Source organism: Artemia sp. Qi Xiang Cuo, chromosome 12 (genome assembly GCF_049724085.1).
Source record: "Artemia sp. Qi Xiang Cuo chromosome 12, ASM4972408v1, whole genome shotgun sequence".
Taxonomy (NCBI): Eukaryota; Metazoa; Arthropoda; class Branchiopoda; order Anostraca; family Artemiidae; genus Artemia; species Artemia sp. Qi Xiang Cuo.
Window position 1 is genome coordinate 3,574,358 of NC_142805.1, and position 21,433 is coordinate 3,595,790.

Consider the following 21,433-nt stretch of genomic DNA (forward strand, 5'->3'; position numbering starts at 1 on the left):
GTTGGTTACCACGAACTGTTTGATCATCAAACTGGAATCGTCAAAAGTTTTCGTTCGGCAAGTACAGTCATTATAAATGTTAACACACACTCAAAAATGAAACGTGATTTAAATTCATCGTCGATTCTTCGTCGATAAGCTTGACGAGTATATAATTCTCCCTGAAAACATTTATAAATATGGTCGATAGAAAAATTAATGCATGCTAAAAAACAAAAAAAAAATAATTAAAGTAGTCAATCTTAGTCTAAGTTTTTTCAATGTTACAATTAAGTAGTTACGCTTTTAAAGACTTAAATTCTTTTTATAGTTTGGTTTATTCCTCCTAAGGGTACAAGATCGAATGCTCAAGCGCAATGGCAATTGGAATACGATAAAAACTGCTGTTCAACTTAAAGTACTATATAAGATACTATAAATGAAATACTGTATTTCATATACAATTTCATTTTTTGCTAGATCTGATTACCAAACGGAAGTTATACCAGAAACAATAAATTTGTAACAGTGACAATCTGTATGTCATTTTGCGTTGCGTATTCATCCTATTTGTAGTGATTGGTTTACTGACAATTTTAATTTATTAAGATTTGAATTTTATTTATTGGTTTTTTCTTTTTCTTTATATATTGTGTTTAATTTAGCTAAATTCATTTCTCTTTCGTTGATAAAGGCTCCCAGACCAGAAACCAAACAATTAGTTTTTTTCTCATTTAAAGTTTGTTATTTTTTTTGTGCTATTGCTTTGTTTGAAAATTACACCCGTTTTTCTCTATATTTTTATTGATTAAAAATATTAATTGAAAATCTATTAGAGAATAAAACGAAAAAAACTTACTTAGAATAAAAAACGACATAAAAGGAAAATAATAAAAGGATATAATAAAAGAAAGAAAAGTATTGGATAAAATAAAGTAACAAAACAGAAAAAAGTAGCACGAAAAGACTAAGAATCTAGATAAGTGGGTTTGTTTATCACCAAATTTTATAGTATTTACAATAAAAAGAATTTATGCATTCTGATAAATCCATCCAGAATTTATAGCCATTCATCAACGCCTTGTCTTGGTCGATTGATGTCTGATAATTATATTTTTAGATTAAAAATATTAATTTTCACAATTTTGAATGTAACAATATTTAAAAATATTTTAATTTCACTTACAGCCAGAGAATATTTGTCAGAAAGTCATAGCGAAGATCAATTATATCATGAGACACATTCCAGTGTTGCCGTCATGTTTGCGTCAATCCCAAGTTTTGCCGATTTCTGGGAACTGAATGGCGAACAAGACACATACAATAATGGTATAGGAGCGCTAAAAGTTTTGAATTCTATAGTTGCTGAATTTGACGGAGTAAGTATTGATTTTTTATCTGAAATGTATATGAACTAAACTATATTGGTTGATTTTGACACACCTAAAAAGACCCTCGGCGATAAATGAGCAGTGGTTATTCTGGCTACTGTTGCGCCTGATGCAAAATATTGATTGCCCCCTTCCCTATCTCCCAAAAATTTTCAGGCCAAATTTTATAAAAACGTTCATTTGTTAACAAAATGTAAATACAAAATATCACAAAAAACATTAAAATTAATTAAATATACTTCTGTTTTCAAGAAATGGTGATGAAAATATGGGAAAAATGAAAATTTTGGATTCAGTTTGCTTATGATAACTGCCAAATGCCGCCTTTACTTTATTTTAATAAAAACAAAATTTCAAAAATTACGAGTTGATTTTAGCCGTTGGATTATTAATTTGAAATTTTGCACCCCTAAGATTTTCGCACACGCGTCAAGTGCCCTTTCTGCCTCTGCTTAAAACCGCCTCTGTAAGGAGTCACACTGTCCATGTATTCTACGTGGCATTGTGTATCAGTCTTCCAATAGGGACAGATTTCAATTAGATCTTCGATCTCCATTGGACAGCTCAAACGTCCTTTAGTGTGATATATCTTTTGTGACACAAAACCAAACAAAACTCATAGATAACTCGACTTTTCCAAAAAAATTGTATCAATCTTTTTCGATGAAAACATTCAAAATGATTCCCGTCCTAAGTAGTTTCGTATATGCCACTTTTTCTATGATCATACATTTATAGTGAGAAGCTACTTTTATAAATTTTTCCTTAATGACAAAGTAGTTGTTGTAAATTACTTTTATCACTTTTCTATTCTTACATAGCTGTTGTGACAAGTAGCTTTCACGACTTTTTTCTGTCGTGACAGAACTGTAGTGACAATTGATTTACGCTGATTTGAGAATTGCTAATAAATAATCAGCAAACTCCATTACCATCATAATTAGTAGTTTCCCATCTTCTTTACAATTTGTAACCACAGTTTATCCACTTTTTGCCATCATAAAGATCTGAGACTAAAGTCAACCAAAATACAAAATTGTTCTCAATGATGATAAGCGATTGAAGAATTACCCTATGGAATTTTTATTTATGATAAAATAAAAAAAAAAAACTGGAATTAGTTATGCAGAGTGACCAAAAAGTACATCTCAAGCATTTTTTAAATTAAATTTTGGCTTAACTTAACCACACTTTTAACACTGAAGGGTGGTTTAGTTTTTGCTTGAGATATTGGAAGGTAAAATTGTCTATTACCAAATGTATAGTTAATTTATTTATAACTTGGTAGTATATTCTACATACATAATATTAGGGAAAAACAATAGATTATAAGATGTTCTGTATTTTTTTCTGTCTTTTTTTTTTTTAGCAGAATAACGAAACATCAAGTTTACTCGCTACAATGGATAAGCCCATAATCAAAGAGTACTGATAACTTATAAGTATTAGTTTGATAGTTTATTAAATATAAGAATTTTTTCTCAAAAAACTTTCCTTGTGAAACTCCGTAACGGAATTTCATCCTTGATCATTTCATATTTTAAAATTAGGCAATTATTTACATATAAGCAACTGGCGTAAGCATAATACCCTCCACGAGTCCCATTTCGATAGAGAACAATATGCTAGCGTGGTTCCTCTTTATGTGTATGCTTAGCCCCCTTTTTATTACCCTTAAAGCCAATTTTATATTAGGTGTTTACTGACAAACCAGAAAGTTAATCAACCAATTAAACTACGAGAAGACCGTTTTTTTAACAGAATACGAAAACGAGGCTTTCAATTAGGCCAATTATTTCGCATATCTGTGATGTACTAATTAAAACCTTACCTTTACTTTTTTATCTTTTCTCTTGTTTTTCCACTTTTCTCTTCAAAAGAAGAAAAGTTCCAATTAGTTATAATTAATTGTTCTATGTTTTGCCTATTGTACATAATTTCCGATACCATAATTACCTGATAACTCATAGGTCTGATTTTTCATGTGAAGTAGGTCGAACATTTAGAGCATGTTTCAGCGTTTGTCATTCTGGGCCAAAAATCTGGAATTAAGTTCCAGATAAAATCCAGGAATATTCTGATAAATGATTGTTTCAGAGGTTTCCGAAAAATACTTTGAAAGTTGAATCTGTAGGGGAACTGTTCCAATTCTTAAGTTTTTGTTTGATAAGTTAGTTACAGTGGTTCTTGTTTTCTACTGCTAATACTATTAACAACAACTCACCGAAGCTCCACGCCGCCTGAGGCTAACACAGCTATCTACGCTCCTCCTCCATCCATATCTATTTGAAACCTTTCGTTTTAAACCCTCCCAGTAAGTTCCCATTTCCTTTAAATCTTTCTTTATAACATCGTACCACCCCAAACGCGGACAATCTGCTTTCCATAACGAATATAATATATTCGTTTTTAAATAAAAATGATCAAATCTACAGAATGGCTAAAGTCCTGGTCCAAATTATAGCAGTAGGAACAGTGAGTGTCAAGACAATAAAGCTGATAAAATGGCTCTGTAGTGGCGCTTGTGTTTAAGTAAAAATATTCTAACCTTATCTGAACTCGAAATTTAGCTGTCCAAAATATGGGACCTCAGCAAAATGATTATGCGCAAGGGATTTTCGTACGCTTATTTATTCTAAAGTAAAAAACCTGAACGATTTGTATATCTTCATTTTACAATGATCAAATGTATATTTTTTAGAATAAAAAAGCTAAACAGTCACTTTTTTCCTTTATCCTATTAAAACGGACCAGGTGTAACAAAAGATAAATAAATAAAATACATTTATAAAAGCTATGTTATTTTCAGCTGTTGTTCGATCCTCGCTTTTCTTGTATTGAAAAAATCAAAGTCATTGGAAGTACATATATGGCTGCCTGTGGTTTATCTCACTCCGGTACTTCCGGTCGAAAAGGTGCAATTATGGTAGACTTTGGTAGAGAAATGGCAAAGAAGCTGAGAGAAGTATCATCAGAAGCTGTTCATACAATGGAACTTCGAGTTGGTATGTCAAGACATTACCCTATCTAATATTTTATTTTATGCCGAGATATAGTTCAGGGGTACAGGTTCACGAATTGACCACACAAAAAAAGTGTTTTTTTTTCCTCCTTGAACGCCGCAATTACGCTTGCATAAGATCCTTGCAAATTCCACTAATTTTAAAGACTTGCCAAAAAAGACACTGGAATTTCGAGTTGGTATGTCAAGGCATTACTCTATTTAATATTTTATTTTATGTCGAGATATAGGCTAGTTCAGAGGCATCAATTCACGAATTGACCAGGCAAAAAAAGTGTTTTTTCTCTTTGAAAGGCGCAATTACGCTTGTTTAAAATCCACTATATCCCGCCTTTTTACAATATTACTTTTAAAAAAACTGACCAAAAAAGACAATGGAACTTCGAGTTGGTATGTCAAGGCATTACCCTATTTAATGTTATTAGTTAAAAAAAAACTTTTTCCACAAAATAAGTTTTTCAAAGAAAAGTAAAGAACTCCATCAAATAAAAAATGAGCAAAAATAAAATCAAATAGTCTACCAAGCGTGAAACTACCACAAATCAGCATCGATAAGTAAATTAAACCCAAAACGAACAGAAATTACAATAAATAACCGAGCCAAACTCAAAACGAGCAGAAATTAACATAAGTTGGGCTCAAAACCCCTATGCCTTCCCTAGGCCAGAACATAATTTGCACTTTAACTGAAAAAAATATAAATGTTTTTACTTTTATAACTTTAATAAATCAAATAATATTAAGATTTTGATTACTAAATATCAGTATATGTATATTAAACTGACAATGCACATTCATTTGTATTTTTTCAGTAACGTGAAAAATAAGCCCCCAGGGGATAACTTACAACCCTCGCCCTGCGGGCTTCGGTGGGGGGGGGGGGTGTCATCCTCACAGACCTAATTTCCAGAACTTTCTACTACGTTGAACAAAATGGCTATCTAAAAATTTTGATTGGATGTGTTTGGGGGAATGATGGACGTGAGAGAGATGTTAGTAACCGTCCAATCACTTTCAACTATTAAAAAGGGCAATAGCCCTCTCAAATTCCAATTGAATGAGCCGTTTTTGAAGGTTTTAGGACAACTCTATTATTAAAAACCTTATAGGCCCCCAGCGCATAACTTACAACCTTTGCCCTGGGCACTCAAGAGGGTTTGTGATCCTTAAATACATAATTTCAAGAATTTTCAGCAACATTGAACAAAATAACTATCTCTAAACTTTGACCGAAGGTTTTTGGGGAAATGGAGGGCGTCAGAGGGGGGTTAATTACTCTCCACTCACTTTCGACTATTACAAAGGGCAATTTCGATTTCCAATCAAATGAGCCCCTTTTGAAATTTCTACAATAACTTTCTATATAAACCTTATATGCCCCCAGGGCATAACTTACAGCCCTTGCAATGAAAGCTCTGATGGGGTTATCATCCTAAAAGACCTAATTTCCAGAACTTTCAACTACATTGAACAAAATGGATATCTCAAAATTTTTATTGGATGTGTTTGGGGAAATGGTGGGCGTGAGAGGGGGGTTAGTCGCCCTTCAATCACTTTTGACTATTAAAAGGGCACTAGCCCTTTCAATTTAGAATTGAATGAGCCGTTTTGGATACTTTTACAACATCGCTTTCAATAAAAACCTTACATGCTCCCAGGGAATAACTTAAAACCCTTGCCCTGAGGGTTGTGGAGGGATGGGTTGTCATCTTTAAAGACCTAATTTCCAAAATTTTCAACTGGGTTGAATAAAATGGCTATCTAAAAATTTTGATTGGATGTGTTTGGGCAAAAGGTGGGCATGAGAGCGGGTTTAGTTGCCCCAAATCACTTTCGACAATTAAAAAGGGCACTAGCCCTTTGAATGTCCAATGGAATGAAATCTTTTTCAAGTTTCTACGACAAACGTTTCAATACAAACCTTATATGCCCCCAGGGTATAACTTATAACCCTTGCCCTGAAGACTGTGGTGGTAGTGTCCTGCTCAAAGGTATAATTTCCTGAACTTTAAACTTCGTGGAACAAAATAGCTATCAAAAAATTTTGATTGGATATGTTTTGGGAAATGGTGGGTGTGGAAGGGGTGTTAGTTGCCTTCCAATCACTTTCGACTATTAAAAAGGGCTCTTTTCATCGAATGAGCCCTTTTTGAAGTTTCTACGACGACGTGTTCAGTAAAAACTTATATGCCCCCAGGGCATAGCTTACAACCCTTGCCCTGAGGGCTGTGGGGGAGTGTCCTCCTCAAAAACATAATTTCTATCTGGAAATCTAAAACACTGAAAAAACTGGCTATCTAAAAATTTTGATTGGATGTGTTTAGGGAAAAGGTGGGCGAGAGAGGGGGGCTAGTTGCCCTCAAATCACTTTCGACTATTAAAAAGGGTATTAGAGCCTTGAATTTCCAATCGAATGAGCCCTTTTTCAAGTTTCTACGACAAAGATTTCAATAAAAACTTATATGCCCCCAGGGCATAACTTATAACCCTTGCTCTGAAGAATGTGGGAGAGCGTCCTGTTTAAAGGTATAATTTCCTCAACTTTAACTGCGTGGAACAAAATGGCTATCTCAAAATTTTGATTGGATGTGTTTGGTGAAATGGTGGGCGTGGAAGGGGCGTTAGTTGCCTTCCAATTATTTTCGACAATTAAAAAGGGCACAAGCCATTTCAATTTCTAATCGAATGAGCCCTTTTTGAAGTTTCTACGACAACACGTTCAATAAAAACTTTATATACCCCCAGGGCATAACTTACAGCCCTTGTCCTGAGGGCTGTGAGGGGGTTGTCATCCTAAATGACCTAATTTCCAGAACTTAAAACTACTTTGAACAAAATGGCTATCTTAAAATTTTGATTGGATGTGTTTAGGAAAAGGCGGGTGTGAGAGGGGGGGGGTTAGTTACCGTCCAATCACTTTCAACTATGAAAAAGGGCACAAGCCCTTTGAATTTCCTATCGAATGAGCCTTTTTTGAAGTTTCTACGACAACGCCTTCTATAAAAACCTTATATGCCCACAGGGCATAACTTACAACCCTTGCCCCGAGGGTTGTGGGGGAGTGTCCTCTTCAAAGACATATTTTCTATCTGGAAATCAACTACGCTAAACAGAATGGCTGTCTCAAAATTTTGATTGGATGTGTTTGAGGGAATGATGGGCGTGGGGAGGGGGGGCTAGTTGCCCTCCAACCACTTTCGAATATTAAAAAGAGCACTAGCCCTTTGAATTTCCAATCGAATGAGCCTTTTTTAAAGTTTCTACGACAACACCTTCTATAAAAACCTTATATGCCCCCAGGGCATAACCGAAAACCCTTGCCCCGAGGGTTGTAGGGGAGTATCCTCCTCGAAAACATATTTTCTATCTGGAAATGAACTACGCTAAACAAAATGGCTTTCTCAAAATTTTGATTGGATGTGTTTGGGGGAATGATGGGCGTGACGGGGGGCTAGTTGCCCTCCAATCACTTTCGACTATTAAAAAGGGCACTAGCCTTTTGAATTTACAATCGAATGAGCCTTTTTTGAAGTTTATATGACAAAGTCTTCTATAAAAACCTTATATGCCCCCAGGACATAACTTAAAACCCTTGCCCCCAGTGTTGTGGGTGAGTGTCCTCCTCAAAAAGATATTTTCTATATGGAAATCAACTACGCTGAACAAAATGGCTATCTCAAAATTTTGATTGGATGTGTTTGGGGGACTGATGGGCGGGGGGGGGGGGGGTAGTTGCCTTCCAATCATTTTCGACTATTAAAAAGGGCACTAGCCCTTTGATTTTCAATAGAATGAACCTTTTTTGAAGTTTCTACGACAACTCCTTCTATAAAAACCTTATATGCCCCCAGGGCATAAGATAGATAAGATAAGATATTTATTTCAAAAAATGACTATCACAAGCCCTGAAGGGCCGAATTCGCGTTTCGGGGTCATATAATAAAAAAAAATCATAGAAATAGCACAACAACTAAAAAAACTGGCTAAACAATGCAAAAAACAACAATGTCAGAAAGTCAAAGCAATTCATTAGTACAAAAAGTGTCAAATGTAAGAAAGTTAAAAAGGCAAAAACTAACACAAAACCAAAAAAAAAGATTGAGATAAAAATAGTGTTAAAAAGGTTTAAAAGAGACTATATAAAAAGGGGAGGGAACGGAAGAACCAAACGGACATAAGCATGGGTATCACCAGTACAAAAAAAAACTATTGGTTTATTAGATCAGTAATGACGGGGACAAAGGTTTTTTCATATCTGGAGGTTGAACAGAGGATGGGGGACAAGATAGGGACGGGTTCAGAAGCAGTACGTGGCAGGTGGTGTCTGGATGGGGAGTGTCTTTTGGGGAAAATGTTTTCCGTGCGAGGGTTTATTGTTGCATTCTTTGCAAAACGGAGGCACAGCGTTCCTCTCCTGTGCTCAAGAGTTTCCAGCTTGGCCTTTTTTAGAAGGAGTGAATATGGTACCAAAGTTTCCTTAAAAATTATTCTTAGGGCTCTTTTTTGAATGGATTCAATTTTATCTGATTCATCACGGGAGATGCCAGGATGCCAAACTGGACAAGCATATTCAAGATGCGGGCGGACAAAGGAAGTATAAATTCTTAAATAAAGGGATGAGGGGACGTTAAATTTGTTTAAGAGCTTAAGGAGAGACATGGACGCATTAGCTCTACGAAAAATATCTTTCACGTTGATATCCCACTTTAAATTAGAGGAAATTGTAATCCCAAGTGATTTAAAGGAAGACACAGAAATATCTGGGGGGATAGGGTCAAGGAAGGCGGGAGTAGATTTCAAGAAATTTATCGTCATTACATTTGATTTAGTGGAATTTACTTTCATATTTAGGTTCTTAGCTTCATCCGAAATATGGGATCGAATTTCAGGGGAATTATTTTTAATAGTCCTGTGAGGTATATCGATAATTGACTAGTCATTCACGTATTTCCATCTTTGGGAAAAGTCCTTACCAATATCGTCAATCGTTACTAGAAGTAAAAATGGTCCCAATAAAACTTCTTGAGGGCTTCCACAATACATAGGTAGGGAGTTAGAGAAAATATTTTTCTGTTTAACAACTTGGGATCTATTTGAAAGAAACGATAGAACAATATTTACCAACAGAGGATCAAGTTTAAAGTTAACCAGTAGTGAATGAATTAGGGTGGTGTGGTCAACCAGGTTAAAAGCTTTTTGGAAATCAACTAAGACAGGGTTCAGCCAGACATTTGGTTTATCAAAGTTACTTATGATGGTATGCATTAAGTGAACAAGGTAATGAGTGGTGGAAGTTTTCTTTAAGTTACCAAACTACTGGGTGTCAATAAGCAGACAAATTTTATCCTTAAGCCAGTCACAGAGGAAACCTTCATAAAGTTTGGAAAAAACAGAAGTGAGTGTAATGGGGTGAATGTTAGCAAAAGTCAGACTGGGTCATTTTTTAGGGACACGTGTTATAAAACCTTGTATCCAGCAACTTGGGAATTTACCAAATTTTGTGATGTGGTTGAAAATATTTGATAAAGGCTCAGCAATTTTGTCCGAAAAGGCTTTAATTAAGTCAGTTGATTTTCTAAGCTTAAGAATTTTATTTATAACATCAGAGGGAGAAATAAAGGGGAAGGAAGTATTGGGAGGAATAGTTGGACTTGAGCCAGTGAAAGGGGGGGAGACTTTGCACGATGGAAGCAAGGTACAAGTTCAGATCGTTGGCAGTCTTATTAGGGGGCTCAGGGAGATGAAAATCAATTTCGGAAGGACTTTTTCCACATATTTCTTTAATTTTTCTGTACCATTGCTTGGGCTTGTTAGGATATAGATCTTTGACTTTATTATTATAATAATTAGAAGCTGCTTTTCTTAATTTTTTCTTTAGGAACTTCCTTAGACTATTAGCCTCAGTAATACGACCTGCTTTGAAAAAATTGATTTTTTTTCTTTTAAGTTTTTTAAAAGACTCTGTAACATAAGGGTTATCTGTAGAACACGCTTTAAATTTTTTCTCAGGGAAGTTGAATTCATAAATATTCCTCAATAAATTTTGGAGAGACAAAGCCATGTAGTCATTTGTTTGATACACAGTGGACCAATTTTCAGTAGTAATCCAGGAGCCAAAATTGAAAAGTCCTGAGTCAGTGAGAGGTCTATAAGCGGTTTCAGTTATAGAAAACAACTGTTTAACTTTAGCCAGTGGAGATATGAAAAGGCTAAAGTGGTAACTACCCCCTAGAGGGGGCAGAGTTGAGACGGGTTTGTAAAACTTCGAAAGATTAGTGCAAATTAAATCAAGATTAGTATTGCCTTTTGTAGTAGGGACATTAACGACCTGTTTTAAATTAAAAGCGTTACATGTAGAATCAAGTCTTATACCCATCAGGAAAATTCCTGCATTTGGGTATTTTGATAGTACAAAGTCAGCACTTGCATGTAATTTTTCGATAAAATTTATTTTGACAGCGGATCTCTGATTAGGGGAGTAATAAAAACAAAAAAGGACAATTAAATTGAAAGGACGCGGCAAGACTTTAGGTCGAACACACACCCACATAACTTCATCAAAGGGAGTAAGACACAGAATTGGGATTTCACTTGGGCATAAATCATTACGGACAAAGAACAGAATTCCGCCACCTTTCTTGCCCAGAGCATGGTTTTCTGGCCTGGGTTTAATAAACTGAGAAAAATTTTTAATCTTTAACATGTACAAATTTTGAGCTTGAACTTCAGTAATAGCGATTACGTCTTATTAATATATTTTAGACAGAGTGCCTAATTTATTAAGTTTTTCTAAGTTGGTGCTTTCAGTATTGCTTAAAAAAAGTTTAGGGATCCGAAAGCAACTTGAGAAGGTACCGTTTTTACACTTTACTTTTTATACATTACTGATGGGGTCGGGGGTTCTAGTGGAATTATTGACGGAGGCTAAAATTGGATAGTGAGAACAAGGGACAGGGGGATCAAATCCATATTTTTCAAATACAATTGCATTTAATTGAGCAGGTACTAGTGGAGACTCTAAACAGCGGTAACTATTTGAAGTTTTAGAAACTCTGCATGGAGGCGTTACAAGAGGATCGTTCTGCCAACTTACTCTTAAACCAGAGTCATACTGGTAGAGTAGCCAGGGGGATAAAGTACAAGGGAAGGGAGAAAGGTTTCCTGGTGATCTGGTAATAAGTCAAGTTGGGAGTGTTCTTTAAATTGGGGGTCAGGGGGCAAGATGATGCTGAGGGAGGGAAGCACGGTGGGGGTGGTCTGAGAGGGGAGGGGGTGGGTTTGTTTCGGCATAACTTAAAACTCTTGCCCCGAGGGTTTTGGGGGAGTGTCCTCCTCAAAAACATATTTTCTATCTGGAAATCAACTACGCTGAACAAAATGGCTCTCAAATTTTGATTGGATGTGTTTGGGAGAATAATGGGCTTGGGGGGGCCTAGTTGCCCTCCAATCACTTTTGACTATAAAAAGGGCACTAGTCACACCAATTTCCAATCGAATGAGCCCTTTTCGGAGTTTCTACGTCGACTCCGTCGATACGAAGTGCCCGGGTATGGAGAAAAAAATACACATTGTGCCAACATCGTTCTTTACTTTGGCAGCGCTAGCGCGCTGCCTATGATATTTTATGACGAGATATAGGCTAGGTCATGGGCACCAATTCACGAATTGACCAGGCAAAAAAAGTGTTTTTTCTTCTCCTTGAAATTTCGCTTGCACAATATCCTACCTCATTACAATATCAATTAAAAAAAACTTACTAAAAAGAAGTTTTTCGGAGAAAATCAAAGAGCCATATTGACAATTAAAAAGTAAATATTAATTTTTTATTGACAAACCTGGCAAACAACAGAGTAAGCGAATATTACCGGTGATTTATGAGAGAGAGAGAGAGAGAGAGAGAGAGAGAGAGAGAGAGAGAGAGAGAGAGAGAGAGAGAGAGAGAGAGAGAGAGAGAGAGAGAGAGAGAGAGAGAGAGAGAGAGAGAGAGAGAGAGAGAGAGAGAGAGAGAGAGAGAGAGAGAGAGAGAGAGAGAGAGAGAGAGAGAGAGAGAGAGAGAGAGAGAGAGAGAGAGAGAGAGAGAGAGAGAGAGAGAGAGAGTGAGAGAGAGAGTAAGTGATTGAGTGAGTGAAAGAAGGAGTAAAAGGAAGAGAGAAAAGCTGTTCTTGCAACAAAACTTCGAGTTGGTGTATTTAGAAATTACCTTTTAAATTTTTTTTTGTTGAGATGCTAGTTTTTTCTTTATCATTATTTACTTTTTTTTTCACTGGAGATGATAGTATCAAACCAGCGGGTGTAGAATGTAGGGAGAAGACTATTTTGATTGGAGCTCACCGTATATAGTACCTTTTTGCGTTAAAATAGATATCTTGCCCCAGTAAAGTGATTTTTTATGCCAATTTGTGCAACAAAACATCAATTCGCCGAAAGAGGTTGAAAATACCGGGAAAGTCTAATTCTAATAGAGTCAACTAATTGTTCAAATCTAAAAATTTTCTAACAGGAGGTTTTGAGCCTTCCGCCATGAAGAACGGTTCTAAAGTATGGCTGGAATGCTACACTGAGCTCTATATTTATTCATAAATCGTCAACTGATAATGACAGTAATGCTGCAGTGATTACCAAGGTTTTTGACAAAATGACAGACGGCTGATGATGACCTTTTAAGGTTGTTCGATACTTTAATGGATCGATCACCTTATCTCGTCCATTACAAGTTCATTTTAGTTTGTGCGGCCAAACTATTCAGAAGTGATTGAGTGGTTTCGTCATAACTTGTATAGCTTGAATAGGAGATCCGAATAAACGGTAGAAAACTAAAACCCGATAAAGTCGGCTTTTAGTTTAGTAGAAAGTCGACTTTTACTTTCCCATAAATCTTACAAAAACCATTAAATTTCTCCTGTTTTCTGCCAGCGATAGAAACATACAGATTTAATTAAATTTACATCATTAAGAAGCATAATTCTTTTTTTCTAATTGAACGGAGCAGAATTTTCTTTTTAAAGTTCAGGAAAGGCCAGTCCCTAAAAATATTCTCGCATAGGCCTAAATGATTGGAAAACATGAAATTCAGGTCAAAAGAAGTATCATTGAATAATTTGACAGCTTTGGAAGTTTCCTGTTGTGCTGACTGCTTTGATGGAAATTTTTGTGGACACAGGAAGCCCTTTATTTATGCAGTATTTACATTGACTAGACAGCGTTTTGCTTAACAATTATTAGGAAATTATAGATTTTTTCTTTGTTTTAAAATAGCCTCTCGTTAGCTTTTCGAATTGTGGACTAATTTAAGATCGCCTATCAATTTTTGCCAAAATTCTTCGGAAGCTCCCTCTGGTGCTGGGAAAATTTACTAATGGGCCCTTCGTCTTTAAGACTGTCAGCCAACGCCGACATTCGCAAAGTGATTTACGGTATCGAATCTCCTTAAGTAACACAAAAGATTGTGTCACAGAAGAGTGCATTTTCTGCTACTTTGTGCATAGAACAAAAATTTTAGCCCAAAGGTTCTGGCTTCCTTATTCACAAACAGAAAACAATTTTACTGTTTACAGACGCTGCACTTATGAAAAAACAGACGCTATTTATAGCGTACAGTATAAGATACAAGCCAGTTTTGTCAACTCTATTACATTAATAAACAACTAAAAAAAGAAAACAATTCAATAGAAGACCAGCCAAACATGGGTATAAAAATAGTTTCTTTTTACGAAAAAATGCTTCTGATTAGTTATCAATTTTTACCATATTAATAGATGGCAATGGATGATATCCATTCGAATAAGTTTTTTGTTTATACGCATACCTTTGTTTTAGACAGCTCTTGGCGAAAAAACACAATTGCTTCCAAGAACGCTTTCTAAATAAGACATGGTTTGACTCATGAAAAACAAAACCAAAATTCTTTAAATGTTTGTCGTTTTGCAGCCAATTCTGAAAATGATATTCCTTTTTTGATGTAAACCATCTTCTTTTAGGTATCGAATGTGGACCTCTCATCGCCGGGGTTGTTGGAAGAACAAAACCCCTGTATGACATTTGGGGTGATACTGTTAATATGGCTTCTCGTATGGATTACACTGGAGAGGCTGGAAAAATTCATGTTACAGAAGCGACAGCAAAAGTCCTTATGCAAGAAGGTATTTCTTGTGAGAAACGAGGCACCACCTATGTCAAAGGAAAAGGTAAGAAAGTTAGAAAAGGTAAGGAAAAGGTAAAGGAAAGGAAAGAAAAGGGTAAGAAGGTTGAAGGTTTAATAAAGTCAAAGTTAAGAATAAGGTAAATGGAAGGAAAGAAAAGGGTAAGAAAGTTAAAGGTTTAATAACAAGTTATAGCGGTCGGTTCTCGGGTCTTTGATACCCATGTCGATGCTCTTTGGGATCCAGCATCAAGGCAGCAGTTGGATGATTGCGGGACCCGAAGCAATAGAAAGTTCAGATTGCAGCTTACTATTCCCGGTAACTTAGGAGATCCAGTTGACAAAGATGCTTGAAAGTATCTCCCTTTATATAAGGAGTTTCATGGGCTTGATGGAAACTACTACTACTACCAACAACTCACCACAGCACCAAGCCGCCTGAGGCCAACACAGCCACACAAGCTCATGAAAATGATATAAATTATATATTTTTTCAGCAATTTTGATTGGGTTTTTGAGGAGATAGTATGAAGTTCTATCTGTATTTAAAGTTATTTGTTTTCTTGAAAGATTATCTTCGAAGCAATAATTAGGAAATCTCTGAAAAAGTCAAAGAAGTAATGTAATTTTTGAAATTTTTGTAATTTTTGAAAACCAATGTCAGTTTAAGTTTTTAAAACTTTTCTATCCGCATTGGAAGATTTTTGGCCTTGTCTAAAAAATAATCACCTCTAGGATATGAAAAAAAATTGATGCGTTATAAAATCATTGGAGTTTTTTCTAAGTGAATGAAGCGATTTCGAATACAATAAAATTCATGTCATCTTGTCCCTTTTTTTGTAGTATTACTTGATTAAAACACAAGAAACATTAAATAAATAAAAAATCAGAAAATTACCGAAAAAAATTGGAATGCCATTCGAGGTAAACTTTTCCAGAATTTTTTTATATGAATCTTGAAGAGATTCGGAATTTGATTTTCTGGTTCTCAAGGAGAAGATAATTTAATGTTTTGCAGGGGTAAGACAAAAAAAAAAATTCTGAAAAACTTAATTTTCCAATTAGGATAACTTTATTTTGACGCCAAGTACAACATGAGAAAAAAACTATTTTTTTTTTCTTTTTTCTGTAAAACCACCGGGAATTTCAGAAACTTCAATAGGACTTCTCTGTCTGATTTCACAAGTTCAATACTTAGGAAAAGTCTCGAGTTTGCATCTCCTTCAAATTCGGATATGCAGACTCCTGGACACAAGAAAACACCATGGGTGCCCATAGGCTGAATTTTAGGGGGAGTTTACCTGGTCTAATTGGCACTTCCAGTACTGTATAACTGAAATCTCAAGACAAAATATCATAAGCAGCGTGATAGCGCTGCCAAATTAAAGAGCGATGTCGGCCCAATATATTGTTTTGTTTTTTAGACCAGGACACTGCTGTTAGAAAGAAATGTCATAGGAACTTCAAAAAGAGCTCATGGAGGGCAACCAGTTATAGTGCTTTTTTAAGAGTCAAAGTGATCAGAAGGCAAATACCCCCCCCCCCCCCCCACACACACACACACGTTGCATTTTCCCGAAACGCATCTGATAGAAATTTTAAGATGGCCATTTGTTGTCGTAGAAACTTCGAAAAGGGCTCAGTCGGTTGGTAATTGAGAGGGCTAGTGCCCTCTTAAATAGTCAAAAGCTATTGGAGGGCAACCATCCCCCCTCCCACGCCCATCATTTCCCCAGACCCTTCCAGTCAAAATTTCGAGATAGTTATTTAGTTTGACGTAGTTTAAAAGTCCAGAAATTATGTCTTTGAGGATGAAAGCCCCCTCACAGTTCTCAGGGCAAGAGTTCTAAGATATGCCCTGGGGGTATTTAAGGTTTTTATGAAAACGCTGGTCGTATAAACTTCGGAGGGGGCTCATTGGATTGGAAATCAGAAGTTGAAGAGCCATTTTTAAGAGTCAAATTTATCGGAGGGCAGCTATATCCCAACCCCACGTCATACTTTTCCCCAAATGCATCCGATAGAAGTTTTAATATAATACCTTTTGTTAAAAAATAGTCCAAAGATCTCATAGCATGGTCTTTGGGATTGACACAACCCCCTAGAGTATGGAGGTAAGGGTTTTAAGTTATGTCCCGGGGGAATGTAAGGTTTTTAGGAAGAAGCGGTCTTGTGAACTTTAGAGGAGGCTCATTTGATTTGAAATGCATAATTCTAGTTCCATATTAAGAGTCATGTTTGATGGAGAGAAAATAGCCCCCCCCCCCTGATATACTATTTTCACCAAACACATTATATCGAAATTGTGAAATAGCCATTTAGAAGCCAACAGTCCAAAGAGAATATAGCTTCAGTAAACAAACATAAGAAATATTTAGGCAGACATTGAACTAAATTAAAACAAACTATGAGCATGTGGACTTTCAAAAAGGTGACAAAGCAATACCTCAAGAACAACTTATATTATTAAGTTAGATCTTTAAGAGTGAGGTGTGGGGGATTTTTAACAAGCCAGAAGGCACCATGTGTATACTTTTAGTACTACAACTACAGTTACAGTAATTAATAACACCAAGAGTATTAAGGTGAAACTTCTAGGAAGTGTTTAGGGGGCGTTCCAGTTAAATGAAAAAAACTATATACATGCAGGTTTTAAAAAAGGCATATAAGCAACTGTTTGATCAAACAGTTCGTGGTAACGAACTGTAAGTAAGGAGCGACCCGGCTCAATGGTAACCGAAACTCTAGAAAACGGGTTTTTGATACCAATAGATATCATAGGCAGCACCACTCTAAAATAGCTAGACATATCATTGAAACATTTAAAGAAGCTAATTCGATTCAAAATTAAAATTTCTAGGGTCCTTTCTAAGAGTAAAAAGAGATTCGAGGGCAATCAGCCCGGCTCTCAAGCCGATTTATTTCCCAAACACATCTAGTCAAACTTTTAAGACAGCTATTTTGTTCAGCATGGTAGAACGGTCCAGCAACTATGTCTTTAGGGATATTGGGCATGTCAAACCCCCACAATTATGCAAAACTGTAGATTCTTATAGAAAAAAAAAAAACGAAAAGATATAAAAAAAAATTCTCATGAAAATTACCTTGTCAACAAAAAACGAACAGAAATTTGTTCTAGAAAAACTTTTTCCATAAAACAAGTTTTTCAAAGAAAACTAAAGAGCTCCATTAAGCCAAAAATAGGTAGAAATGAAGTCAAGTAATCATCCAAGCGTAAAACTACCACAAATCACTATCAATAAATAAATAATATTCAAAATGAACAGAAAATAGAATGAGTAGTTTTACGCTTGAAAGATCATTTGACTTTATTTCTGCCCATTTTTGGCTTAATAGAGCTCTTCACTTTTTCTTCTTTTTTTTTATCGTTATAACTTTTTAGACAAGTTATTCAGATTGACAAAAAAAATAAAAAAATCGAACTTCAAAAAGTGTTGCTTTTGTGGTATCTTTCTAGAGTTTCGACAATCCAAGTTATTTCACAATTCGTGTAGTAGCCTACATCTTCCTCAACTTTTCGAAGCGCTCACTTTTCAGAGCCATGCTTAACCACTGTCGCTGGCTTCCAATATTCTGATCTTAGCTCGAGAACTTACTTCCTTTTCTTCCAAACTTTTGTTTAAGTGCAAAAATAACACCCCGTGCCTCTGCTATTCTTCACATCTTCTGCCTAATTTATTTCTAATCTAAGTGACTTAGTCTTCTTAACATTAATATTCTATCCTATTCTAAGATAATTTCTTAAACCACAGTATCTTCATTTGGCCTATAAAAACCCCATTTTTGCTCGTTTTTCTATCCTATTCTAGTGCTCTGAAATCTAGAATCCTAAATACCTATTCATCCCGCTGACATTTTTATCCGACATAGTTCGTGCGCAAAATCTTTGGCTAGGAGAATTCCACATCCCCATTTGATGCCATGCTCTCCCATAGCCCTTGCCGTCTTTTTTAGGACAAATTCCATCAAAATAATCCACATAAATGGAGATAGGAGACAATATTGCTTAACTCCTGACTTCACACGGAACCAACTATTAACCTCCTTCCTACTTGAGCCACAGCAATATTATTTTCGTCCATAGCACACTTGACTTTAACCAAGCAACTAATTATGGCCCCTTTACTATCTTTAACTGGGACAAGTTCGGACTGACAGTTTCTTCCAAATTTCTTAACATGCCATCCTAGCCGAGTAATTAGCACACTAGACATGAAACCCCTTGTCCGTAAGGACAAGGGGTTTCAAGTCCGTAAGGACGAGTCCTTGTGTCCGTAAGGACGTACGGACGAGTCCAGGGTCCGTAAGGACGAGTCCTTGTGTCGCTGGTTATTTGGTTGTAACGAGAGTCAGTGCATGACTCTCTAAGCTTAACCAGAATCGACCCAGCTCTAAATGGGTACCTGGAGAAATCTTGGGAAGGTAAAGAAGAAGGATGTGTGAAAATACAGGATGGCTGACCCCCAGCCCCTGTTTGCACTTTCTGGCTGAAGGGCCATGAAACGGAGATCAGCACCGAGGGTGGGGACTGTAAAGTCCAATGCCATACTCTTTACCTTTACCTTACCTATGCAAGATCAAACTAGGATGACATCTGTCTGCATATAATACATCCTAGGCAATTTTATTCATGGTCCCCAATTCACATCTTCTGAATTCTAACTGTAAAGCCTCCTCGACTTTCTTTTCTTCCCTGTTGTTCCTCTAAGATCTATGTTAATTCTTTTTTTTACATTTTGGGAATGCATTGTGTAATTGGGGGCAAATCATCCAACCCTTCCTGTTTTTTGCCCAGGGTACCCATTTAGACCTGGGTTATTCTGGTTGAGCTTAGAGTCACGATGCTAACCCCTTCCCAAGTCTTTTAATCAGCAGCCCAAGCACTCAAATATCTGCCCCAAAGGGCAAAGGACTGCAAATCTAGCGTTTCAAGCAAGGACGGCTTTAAAGCCACTCACTATCTATCATTCTAGGTAAGTAAGATCAATCACTCAGAAACTCCTTATACAAACAATTTCTCTTTTCTATCCATCTTAATACGTTTTCATTGCTGCTTTTTTATGCTTTTCTCACTAGGACGTCCTCTTTTACTTAGTAATCTAATTTCCTAAGCCTAAAGCATCCATCTTCTACATTACCGAATTTTAAACTCTCCCGTTTCAGACCCAAAAACTGTTCTTGGGAAGCTCCTCCTAAATGCTCATCCTTGAGTCTATTAAATAAAAAAACAAGTTTTTTTTAACTGTAAGTAAGGAGCGAAATTAAAACTTAAAACGAACAGAAATTATACCGTATATGAAAGGGGCTTTGCCCTCCTCAACGCCTAGCTGGTCACGCTAAAGTTTTTTATTGTTTAAAAAAATAAAGTTGTGAGAAAGTCAAACTTTAGTGTAAAGAGCTGGGTATTGAGAAAGAGACAGGTCCTTTCATCTACAGACTAATTTCTGTTCACTTTAAGTTTTAATGTCGTTCCTTACTTTCAGTTAAAAAAACTTGTTTTTTTTTTATTTAAGTTTTGAACGTTTTTGAATTAATGCAGGGTTTGATTTTGGTTCACTGTACATGAATAGTTAAAACAAAATTTGCATTTTACTTTTATTTGGTTAAATGGCTTTCTCGAAACTTGTTTAATTTTATTTACGAACGTTTTTATTAGTAATAAATATAATTAACTTACGAATTAACTTACGTAACAAAATTCTATATTTATATATTTTTAATACGTATATTAGGGAGTTCGCCCCCTAGTCAATACCTCGCTCTTTAAGCTAAAGTTCAAATTTTGTTCCAATTCTTTATAAATGACCCCTTAATCACAAAGACCGTTAATTAGAACAAATAGCTCTTATGAAAGTTCCAAAAAATCTTTGGCTTAAAGAGCGAGGCATTGACTTGGGGGTAAACCCAATCATATACGTAATAGTTTCTCTTCGTTTTAAGTTTTGGTGTTGCTCCTTACTTTCAGTTGAAGAGACTTGTTTTTTATTTAATTTCTGATCGTTTTTTCAATAATGCTGGGAAATCCGGCGCCCCTTCATAGCAATTTCCCTTCTCCCCTAAAAACTTCCTTCATGTAAAGATTCTCCCACATAACCACCGACCCACCCACCCCCCTACTACCAGAAAAAATCCCCCCTGAAAACGTCTGTATATTTCCCAATAACCAATACTATATGTTAATATTGGGGAAAGTTCATAACTTTCAGCCCTCCTTCCAGGGACTTTGGGGGATAAAGTCATCCTAAAGGATATAGTTATCATATTTTCGACCATGCTGAACAAAATGGCTATCTCAAAATTTTGATCGGGTGACTTTGGGAAAATAATGAGCGTGGGAGGGGGCCTAGTTGCCCTCCTTTTTTTGGTCACTTAAAAAGGGCACTAGGACTTTTAATTTCCGTTCCAATGAGCCCTCCCACGATATTCTAGCACCACTGGGTCGATACGATCACCCCTGGAAAAAAAAAACAACAAATAGGCCTAAACACGCATCCGTGATCTTTCTTCTGGCAAAAAATGCAAAATTCCACATTTTTGTAGATATGAGCTTGAAACCTCTACAGTAGGGTTCTCTGATACGCTGAATACGATGGTGTGATTTTCATTAAGGTTCTATAGCTTTTGGGGGGTCTTTCCCCCTTTTTTCGAAAACCAGTCAAATTTTCTCAGGCGCGTAAGTTTTGATGGGTAGGACTAAACTTGATGAAACTTATATATTTATAATCAGCCTTAAAATCTGATTCTTTTGATCTATCTATTGGTATCCAAAACCCGTTTTCTAGAGTTTCGGTTACCATTGAGCCGGGTCGCTCCTTACTTACAGTTATTTGATAAGTGTCATAAGTAACCAGAGGGTAGTAACTTCTCCTAAACTGCAACTTT

At 36.1% G+C, this 21,433-nt stretch overlaps 1 protein-coding gene across 1 annotated transcript in view; it reads left to right on the plus strand.

The window, feature by feature from the left end:
• The window catches only part of LOC148945668 (adenylate cyclase type 2-like), a 69,623-nt gene that overhangs the window by 47,540 nt on the left and 650 nt on the right, over positions 1 to 21,433 (plus strand). The window contains exons 5-7 of the mRNA XM_089097726.1: positions 1,168 to 1,358; positions 4,180 to 4,375; positions 14,370 to 14,576. Of these exons, the coding sequence (XP_088953852.1) occupies positions 1,168 to 1,358; positions 4,180 to 4,375; positions 14,370 to 14,576 (594 nt within the window). The remainder of the gene's footprint in view (positions 1 to 1,167; positions 1,359 to 4,179; positions 4,376 to 14,369; positions 14,577 to 21,433) is intronic.